We start from the raw sequence: 23,224 nt of genomic DNA on the forward strand, positions 1-23,224 counted from the left end.
CATCCTGATCACCGCTTAGCATAAGCTTCTTCTGGCCGGAGGCCTCAGCCTCAGCGCACCATGGAGGAAACATGTAACCAGAGGTTTTCTGCCCACTGACTGGCCACTGAGAGGGGCGCGGTAGGCCACCATGGCCGCCATGTAGACCTTCAGGGTGGAGTGGGCCAACCCTGCGGAGAGCCTGCAGGAACTTCAGCACTGTACCATCCGGGCAGTTAACTGGGTCGAGCTGGCAATCTCCGCACCAAGAAGTGAAAGCTTCCACTGCAAGGCATACAGTTTCTGGATTGGAGAATGGTCTTACAACCTCGGTTGAGAGACCGGAAGCTAAGAGTTGTGCCTCCACAGAGACAACACCTACAGCCTCTAAGCTCCATGCGGGGGCGCACCCTCCGCCTGTGAGAGGAGATCTCTCTTGACGGGAACCTCCCATGGAGTGCCGTCAAAAAGAGAGATCAGGCCCAGGAACCATACCCGGCCCGTCCAGAATGGGGCTACTAACAGCAGCCGGACTCTGTCCCGGCGCACTCTCTCCAGAACTCCCGAGAGCAGAGCAATCGGGGGAAAAATGTACAGCTGAAGCCTCGGCCATGTCTGTACCATGGTGTCCAACCCCAGTGGAGCTGGATGAGTCAGAGGAAGCCAGAGGGGACAGTGGGATGTCTCTCGAGTCGCAAACAGATCCACCCAAGTCTGGCCAACATCTCCAACTCTGCTTCAGCACCTCAGTGTGAAGCCGCCATTCCCCGGGCCTCGGCCCCTGCCTCAACAGGATGTCTACTCCCATATTAAGACGCCCAGGAATGTGAACTGCTCTGAGCGAGAGGAATTCGTCCTGGGCCCACACAAGGATCTGGTACGCTAGTTGTATAAACGGCGTGAGTGTAGACCTCCTTGGTGGTTGATGTAAGAGACCACCACTCCACAGACCGTGGGCAGGGTGGCCACTCATGACTGCACCCCAGCCGGTGAGGGACGCGTCCATCGCTAGCATCACGCAGCAACAAGGAGCTCCCTGCACCGGGCCCTGAGACAAGAACCAAGGCTTCCTCCACATATCCAAGGCACGTAGGCAGCGCCGCGTGACCTTTAGCATGCGAAGTGGGTTTCCCCTCAGGGAGAACCCCTTCGTCTTGAGCCACCACTGTAGGGGTCTCATGTACAGCAGGCCAATAGTATTCACGTTGGACGCAGCTGCCATCAGACCCAGCAATCTCTGTGACTGCTTGACAGTGAGTGACCGGCCTTCTCTCACTCTCGCGACTGCAGTGAGGATCGACTCGATCCGAGCAGGTGACATATGTGCCCTGCATCGTGGTCAAATCCCACACCATGCCCAGATAAGTGGTTCTCTGAACTGGAGAAAGCACACTTTTCTTGGCGTTAAGTCTTAACCCCAGCTCTTTCATGTGAGCGAGAACGACACCTCGGTGCCGAACCGTCATCTGCTCAGATTGAGCTGATATCAACCAATCGTCAATGTGGTTGAGTCGTGAAAGTGTGGGGTGAGAGTGCAAGGCCAGTGGAAGATCCGTATTGGTAGGCTTTTGCCCCCAAAAGCAAACCTCAGGAACTTCCGATGAAGAACGATGGAGATAAGTGCATCTTTTGATAGATCGTGACACACCAGTCCTCGGACTTGGCCTGTGCAGGCATGCTAAACTTCAGTCCCCTGACTGAGCGGTTCAAAAAGCACAGATCTAGAAAAGGACACAACACCGTATCCTTCCTCGGAATAGTGAAGTACCGGTTGTAGGACCCGGACTCTGCAACCCAAGGAGGGACCACCTCGATGGTCTCCGTCCTCAGAGAGAGTCTACTTCTGTTCCATTACCAGCGCCTGCTTGGGGCCCACCAGAACTGGATTCTGTGGCCTCTCACTACAGTGTGCAGGACCCCTGAGACACATTTAGCAGTAGTTTTCATGCTGCAAAATAGTCTACTAAGGGAATCAGCCTCTCAAGACTGATCTCTGGTGGCATCAGAGCAATTAGCTCGGTGCCCTGACGTGGCGCACAGGCAGGAGATGGCTGAACTAGCTGCTCGGAACGTGCCCGGCGAGAACGTTAACAGCGAGAAAAGCAAAATCAGCCCCCTGAGAGCTGACTGCGCGAGCTCCACTCTTCATTAATGCTGCTTATATTAATATTAGGCATAATATGCTTGTGTGACTTTTGCTTGTGCAACTGGCGAGCTCATCGACGCCTTTCCACATCAATCTCCTCAGAGAAAGACAGGCAGCGAGTTGCGCCCTCTCATCGGGGAGAAAGTACCGCAAACGCAAGCTTGCGACCCCCGAGAGCGGGCGCCGGATCTGATGGCTAAGAAAGAAGATAGGGACTTGTCCGTCTTACATTCCTTCCTGCAGATCTGAAAGCAAATCCCGCGAGCACAACCACCGCTCCGCCTCTGCGAAAGCAGGGCTGGCACCATGAGAAACACCAGTGAAAGCTCTCTACTCAAAGAGAGCCTTCTGAGAGTGAAGCAAAGGCTCGCATTGCAGCCGTCAACTCCCTTGAGAGCTGACACTGCGTGCTTCACTCTCAAGCAGACAACACACAAGCTGCGTGTGTCCCTACCTTTTTTTTTTTTGGCAGGGAAAACACACAGCCTGAACGCTGCCTGCTCTCGCCCCAAAACTTCTCTTGATTGAAGTTTTGACAATGGAGATTATCAGTGGACAAACGACACTAAATAAGACTCACAAACAGATAGCGACTGACACACACACAGAGCGCTTGGTTAAGACACAAGGCTGATTACCGGCTTCGCCGCTCATGCTTTAATGCTTCCTGGTCTCTGACGTCACCCGCCTATGACGTCTCACCCTTACAATTGGACTGATTATACACGTTATTCAGAGACGTCATGCTGGACGCGTTCCCCATTTGTTTTTTGACGCAGCTCGAGTTCCTGAAGAGGAACTAGGATTGGTATTTTACCCTATACCTGCCGAGAGTAAAAGTACACAAAAACTCTGCCTTCAGAATGAGAGTCTACGTAGGTTGGTGCAGATATTAATAGTAGATCTGTTTTTGTGTCAGAGTTCAGATCAACCACACAGACCTCGGCTCCAAAGTATGATCCAATCTGAGGCTGAGAAAGAAGAAAAAAATCTGTTCAAAATTAAATCCTCTGCCAACTAAACTTTAGCCTTTGACTTGGACTTGTTTTCTGTAGTGCTGATTTATTGCTTAAATAGGCTAATTTTTTGTAGAGTTGCTTATAGCTGAACTAAACTTATTTCATAATTGATGAATCTTACAGTTATTGAGCTGAACTGAATCAACACCAAACTGTCTTTAATTTAGGTACATTTATCAGGAATAGTCATTAAGTAACTAAACAGAATTTCTGGTCCTTGAATCTATGTGTATATTCAGAAGTATTTCTAAATCGTTGTTACTGGTGTACAAAAGCAGAAAATATTACATAAGAGTACAATAACTTTACTTTTGGAAAATAATATATACTGTATTTGTTGAAATATTTATATGTACCTTGGGTGAATCCACCAGCAGGTTGGTTGCATTATTTCCAATTATTGAAATCATCACTTGTCCTTTATGCCTGTATCTTGGTGCTCCCAAAATGACAAGCCTCTTTTTAGACCGTGTTGCTATTGTCATTGAATAACCTGATGCACTCAAAAATAAAAAAATAGTCATCATTACTTACCCTCACAATACCATCGGTCACAAAATGCTTTCATTATATGTGGAAATATTGTACTCAGAATTTACTCAGAATGTTTTCTGTGTTTCACAGATAAAAGAAAATTATAAGGATTTGGAAATGAGTATATGATAATTTAGTTTGGGGGGTCTGCAGGATTTTATTATTATTATTAGATAAAAATTATATCTATCCACAATAAACGTATGGCCAGTTTGATGTTTTTCTCACCAAAATAACTATCTTCCTCACTTCCCACTTGGAAGTCTGATGAATGGCCATACTGATAGTGTTCCTGATATCCACCCTTCCCCTGGAAAGCTCCCACAGAACTCACGATCAGGCTTTCCTGAACAAATAGGTTTGAATCTGTTGGTTTTATTTCTCTCTTCACCACTTTTCATCATGATGTCTGGTTGCCTTAAACTAAGGATTTCTTAGTTTAACTACAGTTGACTAATAAATATTGGCCAATAAAGATAGTTATCAAATGCTTGCAAATTGAGTTACTTTGGATGTAAACACTGCAGTAAATCCATCCTGGGCAAACTCCATTGTGGCAGAACTGCCAGTGGACTGGACACCTGAAATTATATATTGGGGAAAAAGTATATAAAAGAAGTTAAAACGATCTAAGATCATATCATAAGCAATATTGTATTGACTGTTGACGGTGCTGTTATGATATCAGCATGGCTGTGATTTGAAAGCTGAAGTTTTTTGTTAGTTTGTTTTTTTGTATGGTACTCATGCAACACTGACTGTCAAATCCATTTTCATTGTTTCCCTCATCTACACATTTATTGTGTTCTTTGTTCTTTTTTGTCATTTTACCTTCAATAGCAATGTTTTCTTCCAGTAGTTCACGGATGCTGTCCAATGCGTCAAAGTCAGTCACATTAAACACATGATTAGCAAGAGGAGCAGATGCAATAACATGTAACTGCTGCTTTGTTTGGGCATCATCAAAAGCTTCACCGATCTTTGGGAATTGAAAAGACTAGACGGGTCATTTTGGGACATTCAAAAATGTAATCCTATTATATCTTGTTAAATGCAAAGATAAAAGTTAAAAAAAGACAAAAACACAATGAAAGTATAATAAAAGAATGTTAGATGTTTATAAACTGAATCAACTAATTCAATGAAAAAACTGATTCAAAAGAGTGACTTGTTGACAACTTGGACACTCTATTTAGAGGACTACATTAAATCTACTTTTTGTGTTTTTGTTTTTCATCCCTTTTGATGCTTGCAGTCCTTGAGTTAAAGAAAACATAGATCTTACACCAATAGCAAATCGGATAATATTCTTCTTTTCTGCTTTTTCAACAGCAGCTCTGAGATGAGGTTCATCATTTGATCTACCATCAGTAATAACAATTAGGATTTTAATTGCTGATTGCCTCGCCCCTCCTTCAGTTACGAAGAGCTCATCCCTGTACAGTGGAAATAAGAAAATCATCATAAACAGTGATGAAATCAGCTATTAGAAATCACATAATTGTTTGTGTGATTTACTGCTCATGGGTGTTGCAGTTTCAAACTCAGATAAACAAGTTTTTCTCCAGATCAGCCAAACAACCCATTAAATAAATAGTTTATTCAAAATAAAAATAAACTGCAAATTTGCTCACCCTTAGGCCATGTAGATGAGATTCTGAACAACAGATTAGGAATGCATCGATCTGATAATCAGGTATCGGATGAGACCGATCCAAAGCCGATTCTGTGCATATACTTTTCTGTGTTATTGTTGAGCTCCACGAAAGGCACAACAAAAAATTATAAAGCACCAAAACATTTTTGTGCACATATTTCAAGTGTTCTGAAGCTGTTCCATATTTCATTGTGAGGTACAAATTAATATTGAAGTAATTAAATTCAAGTTCACATAAACTCTTCTTTTTGCTGCGGCTGTCTGTCATTTTCCATTCAGCAATCAAACTGTGTGTCGCGTTCGTTACTACAGTAATAACGATGAAACTCTCTTCAAGAGCGCACAGTAACTGAGGTTTAAAACTGTTCAAAGAAAAGGCTCAATAAACTAATGCACTGATTTAATACACTAAGTATCAATCTCTTCCATTTGTACTAGTGATATCCGGTTTGAGAATGAATCTTTTTATTTAACCAGTTCTTCTTAGTGAACCAGCTGAACCAGTTCACCAAATCGAACTGAATCGGTCGAAATGGTTCACTTCTCCATTAAGAATTAATCCACAAATTACTCAAGTTATTCACTTTCTTAATGTGGCTGACACTCTCTCTCAGTCAAAATTAACCAATATCCAGGAGTAATTAATTTACTGAAACAGTAAACTGACTGAACTGCTGTAATGAGAGCTGCATTTTGTTGCCTTGTACTTTACATGTGCAATGACAATAAAGTTTAATTTAATCTAAAAAGAGAGAACTGAACATAAACATGAGCAGAGCAGCATGTGTGTACTAACTTTTCTATACAGGCTCATAGGGCTGTGCAGTCTGCACAGTGACTCCATGTTGTTTCAAGTTCATCATTCTGCACACAGGATGCACATAATCACTCTGTGCCACTCTGAATCGGCAACTTCAGTATTATGATCATTTTCTGCACAATCAAAGATTATTAATAGTCTTTCTTGTTCTGTCATAACTATCATATGTTGCTGCCTTTATTACTGTGCTATACATTTAAAATATAAACGTCTTTTATATTTCTATATAAATGTATATGTGTAACATTTTACCATATTTTAGACTTATTCACTTTTATTTGTAGATAAAATATATCACTAGATTTGATTATTGATCACTTACATTTGAAATTATTGTGCACCTGGGATTTTTCTAAAATCTAGAGTATCTTTTGCTGTTGAATTATCCACTAACATATTTTTAATAGTGTTTTTGTCATAGATTATGATTATATATTTTTTTATTTGTTATTGTTCATTTAATTGAAGTTGTTTATATGTAGTAAATTGTGTTTAACACACAAACGAGTGATGATCAGGTCAACACAGAAGTATAGAAATTCTAAACTGATTAAGAAAACTGTGCTGGTATTGGATTGGATCGGTATCGGCAGATTCTCAGAATTTTCTGTATCGGATTGGTTCAGAAAAAAATGGTATCATTGCATCCCTATAACAGATCTGGATAAAACTGCATTCCATCACTTGCTCAGCAGTAGATGCTCTGCAATGAATGGGTGCCATCCAAACAGCAAATAAAACCATTGCAATATTCCACAAGTAATCCAGAGCACTCCAGTCCATCAGTTAACATCTTGAGAAGACTAAAGCTGAAATAAATCCATCTTTAAGACGTCAGTGAAAAGGTGCATCTTCTGTTGTTTCTCAAATCAAAATCTGCCAATATATTTGTTTAGAGCTGTTTGGACTCTGGTTGACCAGATTTCCTTCCTGATTCAGACAGGGCACATTTTTCACCGGAGGAAGCAATTTAATGGATAGAGGACTTATATTTCAGCCAAAAGCAACATTTTACAGTTAAATTTGTTTCTTATAAACATGCAGGTTTCTGCTTCTTAAAATGTTGACAGATGGACTAGACAGGAGTTCATTACTTGTGGATGATTGTGCTGTTTCTATCAGCTGTTTGGACTCTCATTCTGATGGCACCCATTCACTGCAAATGATGCATTGCTGAGACTGCGATGCAATGACACATTTCTCCAAATCTCATCTACATTTTTGATGCCCTCAAGATTTTCAGCAAATTTTCATTTTTGGGTTAACTATTCCTTTAATATCCTACAAAGATTTAGAAGAACTAAAAGTCTGATTTGGATCAAATAAAATAAAGTTTGCATAAATACATTCTGAAGTGGCATTTTGAGATACTCTATAATGATAACATTAGAAGTTACATACACAAGTTTATTTATAGCCTTTGCACTGTAGGTCAATCCTTTTTGCTGTTTAATCTCTCTTATTCTTGTCCTCCATGAATCAGTGTCATTGACTGCTTCAAACTTGGAGTGAATTTCAAAACCAGTGGAGAACTGTGCGATGGCAAACTATACAAGAAGAAAACATACATCTATACATTACATGTTAGTCAGACAAGCTGCTTCTGTCTAAATTGGTCATGGCCTGCAATGTCAACTACACTTTTTTAGTAGCATCTAAATGTAAAAATTGGCCATATGGACTCCTACCTGAGAACTGCAGTCGGAAAAACTCTGGATTATTGTTATGACAAAAGTTTTCATTTTAACAAAATCTACTTCTTCTACACTCCCAGAGCCATCTATTAGAAAAGCGATGTCTATTTTTAGAGGGCAGCCTGTGAAGGAAGTGTGTAGGAAAACAGGCATACAATTTGATTATCAATCAGCAATACAAAGAAAAATCTAGGTAATTCTTCATTTTACTTACTTCTTAAAGCACTTGGTATAGGTGCACTCACAGCATTGCTTCCGTTCACGATAAAGCACATACCATTGAGGGTAGTAAGCACTTTGCAGTCCTTAGGAATGGTTGGACCACAAACCTGAAGGAGATTCATTGTATTGAAGACATGTCAAACATTGTATCAATGTTGAAAGTACAAATCCCAGAATCCTAATTTAAAACATTTATATAAGGTATCTATATATGTATTTATTTGTGATTTAGGATGAACATACAACATACCACTGAATTAGAAGATTGTATATCCTTAGTCATAGAAAGTCCAAGAGACATGTTAACAGCTTCAGAAGGCACTGTCATTGCATAAATAATTAAAACCGTTTCGATTTTACATGTAAAACAGACTGATCATTTGTACATTTGAAACATGAAAAACAAAATACCATTAATTGTCACTGGCAGGCAAATTTCCTGTGAAATGCCACAGCTATAAACTTGTCCTCTTTTGTTATGGCTATATTGTACTAAAGGATCACTCACAAGAAAACTATAAAAAAGTAAAGGAAAACATGTTAGGTTTCAATTACATATTTTATGAATTGCGATGGTTGTTCTGTAATGGTTGCTCACACAGCAAAAAAAATATTTTTTTGTTTACAAAATAGTCTTAAATAAATTAATAAACAAAAATATATACTTTTTTTTAATTCTAAAATTATTTTTCTCTCACCTAGATGTATCCACCTGTATCACTCTATAGCCAAAGCCAACATCATTGTTTCTTGTGAAGTACTTCCAAGACACAGGATCGATGTTGAATGTCAGCACTGAGTGGAATTCTGGATGATGAAAATTAAGAACATTATATCACACACACACACAAATAATATTTTTGCCTGAAGAGAGACAAACAGGCCTTTTTTGGTGCTATGTCAAAGCCTTAAATTAAAAAAAACCCAAAACGATCAACACAAATAAGCTGTGGGGTTTGCAGTTTGCCCCATCATTCAGAAACAACCTCTTTACAACCCCTGAATTGTAGCAGATTAATAAAATGGTTCTATGCAGAACCTAATCCTCATTTCAAGTACTGTTTGAGGAACTCCATTTATTTAACGTGTAACAGTATAAAACATTACCTGTGTTTTAATATTGTATTTCTTCTGGCAATTGCTTAAAAATAGGTATCTGGGTCAAATGCTTGAGGGCACATATGCATGGTAGCTACCAGATATAAGCCAAAAAACCCATGAACAAGTCAGTTCAGTTTGGTAGAGGGAAACCTCATTGGTAACTTTTATGCTACCTGCTAGCTGTTGGAAGTCCGGTTTTGAGAACTTGTAGACTTTAAGCTCAGATGACTTTTCATTATTGGACCAGCACTATCGCACTATGTTCATTAAATGGATGTGGTTTGTATGATCCACTACTGTAATGACTGGTGAAAGGAGCAAGTGCGAGTAAATAGATATTTAATATAATGAAGGACACAGTACATGAAGACAGAAACACAGGTGATACTTGGCCAGGGATACACAGTCCGAGAAGATGCAGGTGAGTGGAGGATCCGAAGTGCGGTGATGAGATGGCAGCAGGAGAGGGTGACACAGGAACTGCGGGGAAGCGAGCCGAGAGGTAAGTGATGAATCCAACGGTGAGATGAGATGAGTGGACAGGGTTCCGGGGAGACAAGAACATCCAATCAAAGAAACAACAAAGAGAGCAGAACATCAGAAGAGGAACTGAAACAACGCTCTGACAAACACAAGACGTTAGACAGGGCAATATATAGGGAGGAGTAATGAGTGACAGCTGTTGCTGATGACAATTATCGGAGATAATTGAAACAATCAGTGCTGAAGCGTAACACACGGACTTCACCCATATAGTGAAAAACCCCGAGATCATGGTTTACCAACCGTGACAGTACCCCCCCGTGAATAAATGCGTGAATAAAACATGGGCTTAATTTTGGACACATGGAAGGCGAGATGAATCCTCCTTTACGCTGGAGGTAGTTTGAGGTGGACTGTCACCGGACTAATGATCTTGGTGACAGGAAACGGGCCAATAAATTTTGGAACTAATTTATTAGAAACGGATTGAAGCGGAATGTTGTTAGTAGAAAGCCACACTTTTTGACCCACGACGTATACGGGAGGCTTCAACCGGTGGCGATCGGCCTTGGCCTTAGTGCGCTCCCTCATCTGGAGCAGAGTCTCGCGGGCTCTGGTCCAGGTGTGGTGGCACCTCTGGCCAAAGCATGAGCGGAGGGGACTGCGACTTCAGAATCCAGACTAGGAAAAACAGGTGGCTGGTAACCTATGCAACACTGAAATGGAGAGAGGCCCGTGGCTGACACTGGTAACGAGTTGTGAGCGTACTCAACTATAGAGAGTTGTTGGCTCCAGGAAGAAGGATTCTTGGAGACTAAACATCGAAACATTCTCTCTAAATCTTGGTTGGCTCGCTCAGACTGCCCGTTACTCTGAGGGTGATAACCCGAAGACAGACTAACCGTCCCTCCTAACAATTTGCTAAATTCTTTCCAAAATTTGGATATAAATTGGGATCCCCTGTCAGAAACCACGTCTACCGGGAGGCCATGTAACCGAAAGATATGATCAATGACAGTGACCACTGTCTCCTTGGCTGTATTGGTATTCTTTCTCCTTGGTATTCTTTATCGTGATGTTGTTCAGCTCTCGGTAGTCAATACAAGGTCACAGAGAACCATCCTTCTTACCCACAAAAAGAATCCCGCCCCTGCTGGAGAAGAGGAAGAGTGTATGAACCTCGATGCCAAGGAATCAGAAATGTATTTCTCCATGGCCTCCCTCTCCGGAATAGAAAGAGAGTAAAGCTTGCCCTTAGGCAGAGACTTACCTGGAACTAAGTCTATGGCACAGTCATAGGGACAATGCGGAGGAAGAGAAGCAGCGCGGGATTTACTGAACACTTCCTTCAGGTCCAAGTACTCTGCGGGCACGTTTGATAAAACCATGGTCTCCTCCTGAAAGACAGAAACAGATAGAACAGGACAAGCAGAAACCAGACAAGACTCATGACAACTTTCACTCCCCAAAGTGACGGTGTTGGAACCCCAATCCACTCGTGGATTGTGTTTAACCAACCAGGGATGGCCTAAAACAATGGGAGCGACAGGGGAGTCCATAAGGTAAAAGGATATATTCTCGGTGTGGTTTCCTAAGGTGAGCAGAGTTATGGGTTCAGTGGTGTGAGTTAGGTGTGGCAGTTCCTGGCCATTGAGTGCGGTGACATGGATAGGACGAGACACGGGAAGGACAGGAAGGTTCAGGTGATGTGCAAGGACAGTGTCAATGAAATTACCTTCGGCTCCAGAGTCCAGAATGGCGTGACAGTCGTGAGTATGGTTCTCCCATCGCAGTTTCACCGGAAGGAGAGTTGAAGATGTGGTTGAGGACTTCCCGGCGGAGATCCCACCCGATAGTAGCCCATTACTCTTGAGGCTACAGATAGTAGCCTCAAACCTACTACCGGGCTGGCTCTTTTACCGGGCATGAATGAAGGGAATGACCCAAGCCACCGCAATATAAACACAGTCCTCGGGACCTCCGCCTCTCTCTCTCCTTCCGGGATAGTCGAGCTCTACCCCTTCTACCCGCCAAGGTGCGGAACTGGATGGAGTAATCCGCCACCGACAAATTCTCTTGTCGGAGGTCTGATAGCTGGTGAGCAGCTTCCTTGCCGGCTGCGGCCCGATTGAATACCCTCTTCATCTCCTCGGAGAGGGCGCAACACAGATGATGGTTCTCCCACACCGCCATCCCCAAACGCGACCTTGGACTCTTCCATCGCGAAGGTGCAGGGTTGTAAAGCAAAGTGCATTGAACACTTGTTAATGTAAGTTCTGCAAAAGTCAGGCTCACCGGAGTTAGTCTCTGGTGCCGGAAGTCAGGGCTCTGGCCGGAAGTGGTCATGGGAGATCTCCCGGTTGGCTGGCGGCACAGGCGGTGCGGGTGGCGCAGCGGGAGAGGTTAAATGATGGATCTGCTGGGTGAGCTCGGACACCTGTGTCACCAGCGCTTGGATCGCACGTCCGGTGTTTACAATACTCTCCTGCTGCTGATCCATGCGGTTGACGCTGTGTTGGATGAAGTCGGAGAGTGTAGTGGTGCTCGCTGCTTCCATGTTTGGTCAGAGCGTTCTGTAACGACTGGTGAAAGGAGTGACAGGAAGCAAGTGCGAGTAAATAGAAATTTAATATAACGAAGGACACAGTACATGAAGACAGAAACACAGGTGATACCTTGCCGGGGATACACAGTCCGAGAAGATGCAGGTGAGTGGAGGATCCGAAGTGCGGTGATGAGATGGCAGCAGGAGAGGGTGACACAGGAACTGCGGGGAAGCGAGCCGAGAGGTAAGTGATGAATCCAACGGTGAGATGAGATGAGTGGACGGGGTTCCGGGAAGACAAGAACATCCAATCGAAGAAACAAGAAAGAAAGAGAGCAGAACATGAGACGAGGAACTGAAACAATGCTCTGACAAACACAAGATGTTAGACAGGGCAATATATAGGGAGGAGTAATGAGTGACAGCTGTTGCTGATGACAAATAGCGGAGACGCTTAACACACAGACTTCACCCATATAGTGAAAAACCCCGAGATCACGGTTTACCAAGCGTGACAACTACACATCGCTCAGAAATGAGAAGTAGGCTTCTGGGTGTTATCATGTTGTAGCATGGCAACAAATGCCATTGAATTACTTCACCTCATCTTCTTTCGGGATTGTGGCATTTATATCATTGCATCGCTCACAAGCAACTTCCAGGATTCATCTCATCACTCAGCTCATCTAAAGACTGGTCATTGACGTTAAGTTTCATTTATTACTTTGTCACCTACACAGTGATAAAGACTGTTTCAGTATATTGGTTATTTTTGGAGGAATTATATATATTATGCACTTATTAAATAAAAAAGGAAAAAGGAATATTTGTTAGACTGAAGTAGTTTTATTGTTCGGTACCAGTCAAATTTCTGTTGAACCTCAGGGTAACACCTTAAAAAAAGGGGTGTGTTACAGAATGGCGCCCGAACAGGAACCCGTTTGAGTTTCGGTGGTATTCCTTGTATTTAAAAATAAATTTTGACTGTCCTGAAACCCCTTCTTAAACAAATATTCTACTATGGAAGAAAGAGAGCATATCGCTGATTATTCTGATGAAGCTTTCATTCATCGTAGGGATCCGGTGGCAATGTTGATAGATACTTTTAGCGAATTGTACTTCGATTCAGAGGAAGAAAGGGAAGGTATAGTTGAACCGCCAGACCATAGAGTTGAACAAGATGACAAAACTGATGACTTACCCTTACCCCACCCCCCCCACCCCACCCCGCCTCATGATTTTCAAGAAGATGAGTTACGATTTGGTAGTGATGAAAATGTGCAATGAATGAGTAATATAGAAGAAAACATTTTTGATCTGGAACACAGAGTCAGTGACTTCGTTAACTCAGAGCCATTGAGCACGAAACTGAGAGCATATGAAGACAGAATGAATTATCCTCTTAAAAGAGAGGTTGGTCGAGTTCACCATGCTATGCCAAAATCGATGATCTAGCGAAGGGCATGGTGGATTGTTTAAAATGACGTGATAAACAGCTGGAGAAGTGGTTCAAGGATATCCAACCGGTCATGTCCACTCCTGTTCATTTCAGCACAGATGCATCTAACAAAATATATCACACACCCTCTAAGATAACTTCAACACTAGAAGATATGACGAGGCAAGTAGCACCTAATTTTTCAGCATCTCATCCGCCTTCTGTTAAAATGGATTTACCTACCTGTAATTTGATTTAAGAAGACTCCATTGAATTTACAGATCACTTTGACGAGTATAATGAATTGAGACCCATGTGCCACAAAGAGGAGTTGGCAGCATTATCTGTGAGTTTAAAACCTCTAAGAGTTGGTGGAGAGCGGAAAAAAACAGTATATTAATTAAAGATTGGGACTCATTCAAAGAGAAATTCATGTTTTCATTTTTGAGCAAAGACCACAAGGAAGTTGCTGCACAGAAATTAGCAAATTACCAACAGAGGGTCAACGAATCATTGAGAGATTTTGCTTTCAACTATAGAGCGATGTCGCTAAAAATGAACCCTTTGATGCCTGAAGCCACGGTTGGCATCACTGTTGAGGGAAACGGTGAAAACTATTGATGAGCAGGTTCATCTTGGTACCCAAATAGAGAGGGACTGGACTGAGAATAAGAGAAGGTGGAGTCAAGAGTAAGGTGAGGAACAGAAGAAGAGTTCTGCTGGTGAGAAAAATCAGTCTAATCGCCTGATGCTGATTGATCCTGTTGCTGGCTCTCAGTGTAATAATACTGCTTGGTTTTAAGTGGCTCATTTTTCAGTGCTGTCATTGATATGGAAAGCACTTTTCTTTGATATAACAGAAAGTATGGCAGAGACTAAAGTGAAAGGATGTGCTTTTAACCAGAAGCGTTCAGACATTCATGTTTGCTAATGGCCAGAGTCAAAAAGCTCAGGGTAGAATACTCTGGGAATGTGAGATGTATGGATCAAAACATGATGTCACATTCTATGTCATGATTGATGAGGATTTGGCAGTACCCATCATCTTAGGTTTGATTTTCCTTAAAGAAGCCAAGATCACCATTGTATTGCCTCACGTATATCTCTACCTGATACTAACTCTAGACATCCCATGAGTTTTAACAAAATGCACAAGCACTCTGCTGTATGATTTTTATGCTGCCCAGGGAGAAGCTGGGTTGATGTGCGATGAGAAGTCGAAGTTAATCGACCAGTGCGTAGAAAACTCTCATGCTGCAGTCAAGGTAAAGAGTTAATTGAAAGCTATCTTGTTTGATTGGCCTTCAGTATGTACCACAAATCATGGACGTACAGGCCTGATCAAGCATGAGATTAAAACTATTGACGACTTTCCTATAAGAAAGAGACCTTACAGAGTTTTGAATGTCAAAAATGATTTTATTGTAGAGCAAATTAAGGAGTTACTTCAATTAAAAATCATCAAACCTTCTACATCTCCTTGGGCCTCACCAGTGGTAGTTGTAGACAAAAAAAGATAAAGGATCAAGGTTAACCATTGATTACAGAGGTCTGAATGCAAAGACACACCTTGACGCATACCCGATGCCTAAAATCATAGACCTGCTGGACTCTCTCCAAGGAGCTAAGGTGTTTACCACGTTGGATTTAAAGAGTGGTTACTGGCAATTTGAAATGGATCCTATGTACAAAAGACTGCTTTCATCACATCTTCAGTCCCATATGAATTTCTATGTCTTCCTTTTGGGCTGAAAAATACTGCAGCATCATTCCAACGGCTTATGGAACAGGTCTTAAGGGAGTATAAGAACAAATGTTGCATGGTCTATATCGACAACATCATTATATACTCCCCAGACATCCAGTCTCACATGCACCCTCTCAAGCAAGTGTTCCAGAGTTTATACAATGCCGGTCTCACACTTAACCTTGCAAAATGTAAGCTCATCTGTTCTTCTCTTGACTGCCTAGGACACACTATCACGGCAGACGGAGTTAGGATGAATGCAGGATGAATGCAGACAAAGTGGATGCGAAAAAGACATTTCCTAATCCTAAGAACTTAAAGGAGATGTAGCGATTTCTGGGTCTTGCAGCTTTGTACCATTGTTTTATCCCTGATCTTTCTAGTAAAACAGCACCATTGCCTGCACTGAAGAAAAAAGATGCCAAGTGGAATTGGACTGAAGAGTGATTCATTTGAGCTGATTAAGGATAAACTTACTAAGGCACCTGTTTTAAACACTCCTAACTTTGAGTCTTCTTTTAAAGTACAGACTGATGCAAGCAATGTGGGTCTAGGAGCTGTGTTAACACAGGAGGTGGATGGCAAGGAGAACGTAATTACCTATGCATCACGATTGCTCAGAGGTGCTGAGAAATCTTATTCAACGTCAGAAAAAGAGTGTCTTGCAGTGGTATGGGCTGTAGAGAAGTGACACCATTACCTAGAGGGCAGAGTGTTCGAAGTGAACACAGATCATGCTTCCCTAGTCTGGCTATTCCAACATCCAAAACCAACATCTAGACTGGAAAGATAGACTATAAGGCTGCAGGGGTATAATTTTGCTGTACGGTACAGAAGAGGACAATGTAATGTAGTGCTTGACGTATTGTCCAGAAGGTATGCAGTTGAGTCACCAGCTGTGGTGTTACATACACAAGCTATGGGTGGTTTTAATCCTGTCACATGTGATCTGCCAGTGAATTTGTCACAAATTGCTGCAGAACAGAAAATGGACACAGAGTGCCAAGAATTGATGGTTAAAGCAGAGAACCAGAAATCCACTGACTTGAAGAGAACACACTGTTTTAATGAAGGCAGTTTTATTTAGGAGTGTACCAGACTACAAAGGAGGCCAAATATTCCAAGTTGTCATTCCTGCAAAGTTGAAGGAAGCAATTTTAACTTATCCACATGACAATCCCTTGAGTGCACACTTGGGTAAATTTAAGACACTTTTGAGGCTTTTAGAGTTCACCTATTGGCCCTCAATTCACACAGAGGAAAGGAAACACTGCAGGAATTGTCAGAAATGTCAGCAACATAAGCCAACTAATTTATAACCAGCTGGGACCCTACAAAGTGTACCCCAAGTCGAGCCCGGTTATATGCTGGGAATGGACATCATGGGACAATTTCCCCGAAGCACATGACAGAACAAATATCTGCTGGTTATAGTGGACTATTTCTCGAAATGGGTAGAAGTGTTTCCCATGAGGGCCACCAAGTCTGCTACCATTGTGCGAGTCTTAAGAGAGGAAATTTTCACGAGATGGGGAACACCAGCTTTTATTGTCTGACAGAGGTACGCAATTCACATTCTTGACCAAAAATGTAAGCAAAGGCATGTAACCCAACAGCATACCATCCTCAGTCCAACCTCAATGAAAGAGTCAACCGGAATCTAAAAACGATGATTGCCACCTGTGTTTAGCAAAATCACCGTAACTGGGATCATTGGATTTATGCGTTCAAATTTGCTCTAAATACTCCATGGCATGAAAGCACAGATTATTCTCCTGCAGAGAACGCTTTAGGCAGACAGCTGAAAGGTCCTCTACAGAGAGCTTTACAGATTCCACCAGATCCCGATCAAATGTCGTATAGTACCCTTGAATGCCAAAACGTTTGTATGAGTCAGTAAGGGAGAATGTGGAGAAGGCTCAAACTAGACAAGGAAAGTATTATTACTTGAGAAGAAGGACTGAGTAAAAACTCATCCCCTCTCTCAAGCAGATGATGCCTTTATGGAAAAATTTCTCCAAAATGGAAGGGCCCAGCAAGAGTGGAAAAAAAACTGTACCTGTTAATTACAAAGTGGCTATGTTCTCTGATCCAACTTAGGTCACTGGGAGGGGTATGTAACAGTATAAAACGTAAACTGTGTTTTATTATTGTATTTCTTCAGGCAATTGCTTAAAAATAGCTATCTGGGTTAAATGTAATACCATTAGGAGCCTCTTGAGAGCACTAGTGCATGGTAGCTACAAGCCAACAAAACCATGAACAAGTCAGTTCAGTTTGGTAGGGGGAAACCTCATGGGTAACTTTTATGCTACCTGCTGTTGGAAGTCCAGATTTGAGAACTTGTAGAGTTTAAGCTCAGATGAATTTTCATTATTGGACCAGCGCTATCGCACTATGTTCGTTAAATGGATGTGGTTTGTATGATCCACTACACATCTCTCAGAAATGAGAAGTAGGCTTCTGGGTGTTATCACGTTGTAGCATGGCAACAAACGGCATTGACTTACTTCACCTCATCTTCTTTCTGGATTGTGGGATTTATATTATTGCGTCGCTCACAAGCAACTTCCAGGATTTAAACTCCTCTCATCAATCAGCTCATCCGAAGACTGGTCATTGACGTTAAGTTTCATTTATTACTTTGTCACATTCACACAGCGATAAACACTGTTTGTTTCAGTATATTGGTTATTGTTGGAGGAATTAAATATATTATGCATTTATGGAATAAAAAGGGGAAAAGGACTGAAGTGGTACCAGTCAAATTTCTTTTGAGCCTCAGGGTAACACCTTAAAAATGCATAAATGAATGAGAAAGAAAACTCAGGCTTGTTTTAGCAGAATATTACTTTAGTAATTTTCTTCAAATATGGAGTATTCACAAAAATGGACTGACTGCAAGGAAAAAGCCTTGATGAGAATTTTCTCCACCAAGGAGATCTAGTAAAATCTAGGAGCCCAACCAACATTACAATCAATCACATGGATTAAGTCTGTGAAGTTTGTAAACTGTGCTGTGAAAATGCTTATATGTAGTACAATTAATGCAATAGCTGCAATGTAAAGTTTATGTAAGACCGGATTGTTAAGTATAGATTTATTGTCTTCATGCTCGGAAAGTGGAAAAAGGGACAAACACTCTCATGTTGGCACTGAAGGGAATGAATTAGTTGGAGGAGGCCTGGAAGAAGGAAGCCAACGCTGCAAAGGATCATTTCTTACATATGCTGTTGGAGCAAGAATCGAGAGAGGCTGCGGCATGAGCAAGAAATCTGGCTGAGGAACAGACAGAAGCTGCAGAGGTCAGACAACAACATGCTGCATTTCAGCAGAGCTTTCTTGAACTTTTTGCAAAGCTTGTGGAGGAGAAACAAGCCTGTGTCACACCTACACTGACTGAAACTTAGCTGCCAATAATATATGTATTTTTATCAAGATTTACAGAGGTTTTCACACTTTCTATGTCAAGGACAGCCAAATATGATCATTCCCTTGTGCAAACCCAATTCCAAAAAAGTTGAGACACTGTACAAATTGTGAATAAAAACAGAATGCAATAATGTGGAAGTTTCAAATTTCAATATTTAATTCAGAATACAACATAGATAACATATCAAATGTTTAGACTAAGAAAATGTACAATTTTCAGGGAAAAATAAGTTGATTTTAAATTTCATGGCATCAACGCATCTAAAAAAAATTGGGACAAGGCCATGTTTACCACTGTGTGGCATCCCCTCTTCTTTTTATAACAGTCTGCAAACATCTGGGGACTGAGGAGACAAGTTGCTCAAGTTTAGGAGTAGGAATGTTGTCCCATTCTTGTCTAATACAGGCTTCTAGTTGCTCAACTGTCTTAGGTCTTCTTTGTTGCATTTTCCTCTTTATGATGTGCCAGATGTTTTCTATGGGTGAAGGATCTGGACTGCAGGCTGGCCATTTCAGTACCCGGATCCTTTTTCTACGCAGCCATGATGTTGTAATTGATGCAGTATGTGGTCTGGCATTGTCATGTTGGAAAGATGACATCTGGATGGGAGCATACGTTGTTCTAGAACTAGGATATACCTTTCAGCATTGATGGTGCATTTCCAGTTGTGTAAGCTGCTCATGCCAAACACACTCATGCAACCCCATACCATCAGAGATGCTGGCTTCTGAACTGAGCACGATAGCAATTTGGGTTGTCCTTTCCAAAAATAACTTCAAACTTTCATTTGTCTGACCACAGAACAGTTTTTCACTTTGCCACAATCCATTTTAAATGAGCCTTGGCCCAGAGAAAACACCTGGGCTTCTGAATCATGTCTAGATATGGCTTTTTTTTTTACCTATATAGTTTTAGCTTGCAACGACAAATGGCACGGTTAATTTTGTTAACAGACAATGTCGCTGGAAGTATTCCTGAGACCATGTTGTGATTTCCATTATAGTAGCCTTCCTGTATGTGATGCAGTGCTGTCTAAGGGCTCTGAGATCACGGCTATCCAGTATGGTTTTCCACTCTGAGAGGCTCTTTTTATACCCAATCATGTTGCCAATTGACCTAATAAGTTGCAAATTGGTCCTCCAGCTGTTCCTTATATGTACATTTACATTTTCTGGCCTCTTATTGCTACTTGTCCCAACTTTTTTGGAATGTGTAGCTCTCATGAAATCCAAAATGAGCTAATATTTCAAAATGTCTCAATTTCAACATTTGATATGTTATCTATATTCTATTGTGAATAAAATATAAGTTTATGAGATTTGTAAATTATTCCATTCCTTTTTTACTCACCATTTGTACAGTGTCCCAACTTTTTTGGAATCGGGTTTGTACTTAATACATAATAATTATGGGTTGCATGTAGAAACACTAATTTCTTTGATTTGAGATTTTTCATGATCTACCAAGAACTACTTTATAAAAACAACATAGTACTTGATTGATCGATCAGTATTGATTAGTTTTGTGGAAACAAACAGAAAGAGACTGTTTGAGTTCTCAAATGACAGAGTAAAGAGGAAGATAGCTAACTTAGATGGAAGTTGCCAAAACCGATGCTATGGAGTAATAGTTTCTACTCTAGTGACAGTAAGTTAATTTTTACAAAACAAAAAAATAATTAGTGGGGTAGTATATACATCTTCTTAATCATGAATTTGAAGCTGTGAATACAAAATACAGTGCTGCCACAACATGTCCTCCAACCAATATGCCCGCATAGGTCATTTATCCAAATCCCTGAAATATGACCCATCAGAGCATAAACTACAATTGCGCCCCTATTGACAACAGGACACTTTCATATTAATCCTTTGTACAATGTTATCTGCATCATAATTCAGGTATTGTATAGTTCAGTTGATAGAGCATCGTGTTATATGACATGTGATGAGTCAGCTGCCTCCTCCCAAATTATCATCGTCTCCCCGTCTCTTAATTGCTGCCCTTCATCAGGTTCCCAACAGGAGCGGTCGTGTGTGTGAGAGAGGAAGGGTGCTGGAAGAGCCAGGGCTGATGGCGTGTGATGGGGCAAACCTAATGTGATTGGAGCCTCATCACGACTGCTGTTTAAATGCTGAGCGCGCCTCTCCTCAGGGGACCAGTATCTTCCCCGTGCATGCACGCTGCTGTCCTCGTGGGTCCACGAAGGGTGCGTAGAGGAGCTCCCGCACCACCAGAGACGTGAACTGCCAGACCCGCGGTCTGGATGAGAACCGCACCCGTTACAGTCATATGTCATTTCATGGCGAAAAAGTCACTATGATAATTTTATGCATGCTAGAGGTCACTAAACTTTAAAATGTAAATATAGGTTGTAATAAGGTGCTTGCACAAATGACCAATAGGGTTGTTTTTGTTTAAAGGACAGTCTGTGCTGCCATCTTGGAATGATTAACAAGGAAAAAGTTTGAATGAAAGTCAATGGAAAAGATACCTCAGTCAATGCAGATCAGCAGATTGCATGTTTTTTTGACAGTGTCTTTTTCTAAAATGTTTTACTTGAAATTACTACAATTTTAGAATTAATACTACTTCAAAAAATAGTTAAACTAATGATTAAAATATTCAATAATCAGACTAGCTAACCTAATGATAAGAACCACTGTATCAAATGTATAAATTGAATATAGAAATATGTAAAGTGTTTTTGAACACTAGATTATCGCTAGAACATTTTTCACAAACAAATTTTGCATAATCAAATGGAAAAGACTGCTGCTGCCTGTTGCTAAATGGAAATTATACCATTAGTCCAATGCAACTCTTAACATTTTAAGAGCCAATGGCTTTCTAGTCATTGTTTTTTTTCTCTAAAGGCCTGCACTGGATGAGTCTTTCCTTGTTGCAAAAAGGCACTAAGATGTTTGCAACCCTGTCACCCTACATCATAAAAACAAATAATAAGCTCACTCAAGACCTTGGAGTACAGATCACCAAATTTGCAGCGAACAAAATAGTTTGACAGCAACACAATAAAAAAAATAAACAATAGACTAAAACATCTGAACATATAAATAGATATGAAACAGTATGAATTGTCATATCACTATTAAAGTGACCAAAATGTTGTCAATATTATCACAGTATTATTCATATTCAAATGTGCTCGAATTGTTAAAAAAGTAAAATAATAACCTTAAAAATTATGGTTGGATTTTAAACAAACAAAAATATTGGTTGGGTGGCTTAAAACCTAACATGGTATCTAATAACTTGTAATTAAACCTTTATTCATGTTTTCACACAAACCAAACCTGCGCTGGATGTTGCGCCTGTATGGGTCAAACTTTGCTCAATGCTGCCGAGAATTAAGTGCAAGTTTTTCAAATCACAATAATACAATTTCAAGCATTCTTTTTTTTATCAACACTTGAATAAAAGTTTAATTTTAAGCAAAAAGCTGAGTTACGTTTAAAATTACGTCATCAAAGATTACATCTGTATCATATTCAGTATGATGACCAAAGCATAGATGCAGTAGATCAATTCCATCAGCACTACCAAAGCTTCACAGTCCTAAACCACTTCCTGGATCAACAGGATCAGGATCAACTCTGTAACATTAGGCCGTTTTCAAATATATCCTGTTTATTGTTGATGATCATATTATTATACATATGCATCTGCTTACATATGAAATTGCTTGTCCCTGTAGCTTCCTCACCTGTGTTTTTAATTGGGAGACTCTCATCTCATTCAGAAAATGTGTAATAGCACCCTGACTGAATAGGAGTAAAAACAAGGAGAGCCGTAAAATCTGGTCTTTGGCGGGAAAGAATTAATGATCATTAAAATATGATACGTTAAATCTAACTTTCTGGATTTATATCATTGTTTACCATTAAACATGTAATGGTTTCATCAATAATTAGTACAAATTCATTATGATTTTAATGAAACATACATTTTGACAACTGATATTTCTTCTTTTGGTCAAGAGGTGCTATTCTACATTTGTGCTAATTTGAAAAAGTTCATATTACATCATGTTTTGGTCTTACCACAAAACAGGTACAAAAAGATGCAGAAATTCCAATCCATGTTCATATCAGGCTCAGAGGCAATGGTGACATGAAAGGTCCAAATTATATGAAAAACAAAAACAAAACAAGCTTTTATTGAGAAAGAGTTTATGCAAGAGTCAGTACATTCAACTAAGGAGGGGCAGCCAAAAATGCAGAGGAAATGGATATAACGGACCTGAATGACTAAGCAAAATTAGAAAGATATAATCAAAGGCCATGATGAACCAGAAAACTTCAAGAAATACTGTATGCTCTTGGACTGCAATATCATTGAGTGACTAAATCACAAAGGTGATAACTGGACAAAATGTGTTTTTAGTC

At 40.8% G+C, this 23,224-nt stretch overlaps 1 protein-coding gene across 2 annotated transcripts in view; it reads right to left on the minus strand.

The window, feature by feature from the left end:
- The window catches only part of LOC132121898 (integrin alpha-X-like), a 237,516-nt gene extending 214,545 nt beyond the window's left edge, over positions 1-22,971 (minus strand). For both annotated transcript variants that reach the window (XM_059531629.1, XM_059531630.1), the window contains exons 1-13: positions 22,880-22,971; positions 8,770-8,878; positions 8,483-8,586; positions 8,322-8,392; positions 8,064-8,178; positions 7,844-7,971; positions 7,557-7,702; positions 4,964-5,114; positions 4,510-4,657; positions 4,186-4,259; positions 3,907-4,024; positions 3,501-3,637; positions 2,950-3,096 (exon numbers count right to left, since the gene is read on the minus strand). In XM_059531629.1, the coding sequence (XP_059387612.1) occupies positions 2,950-3,096; positions 3,501-3,637; positions 3,907-4,024; positions 4,186-4,259; positions 4,510-4,657; positions 4,964-5,114; positions 7,557-7,702; positions 7,844-7,971; positions 8,064-8,178; positions 8,322-8,392; positions 8,483-8,586; positions 8,770-8,878; positions 22,880-22,925 (1,494 nt within the window). In that variant the 5' untranslated portion in view covers positions 22,926-22,971. The remainder of the gene's footprint in view (positions 1-2,949; positions 3,097-3,500; positions 3,638-3,906; positions 4,025-4,185; positions 4,260-4,509; positions 4,658-4,963; positions 5,115-7,556; positions 7,703-7,843; positions 7,972-8,063; positions 8,179-8,321; positions 8,393-8,482; positions 8,587-8,769; positions 8,879-22,879) is intronic.
- Between the last annotated feature and the right edge of the window lie 253 nt (positions 22,972-23,224).

Source organism: Carassius carassius, chromosome 40, assembly GCF_963082965.1.
Source record: "Carassius carassius chromosome 40, fCarCar2.1, whole genome shotgun sequence".
Classification (NCBI taxonomy): Eukaryota; Metazoa; Chordata; class Actinopteri; order Cypriniformes; family Cyprinidae; genus Carassius; species Carassius carassius.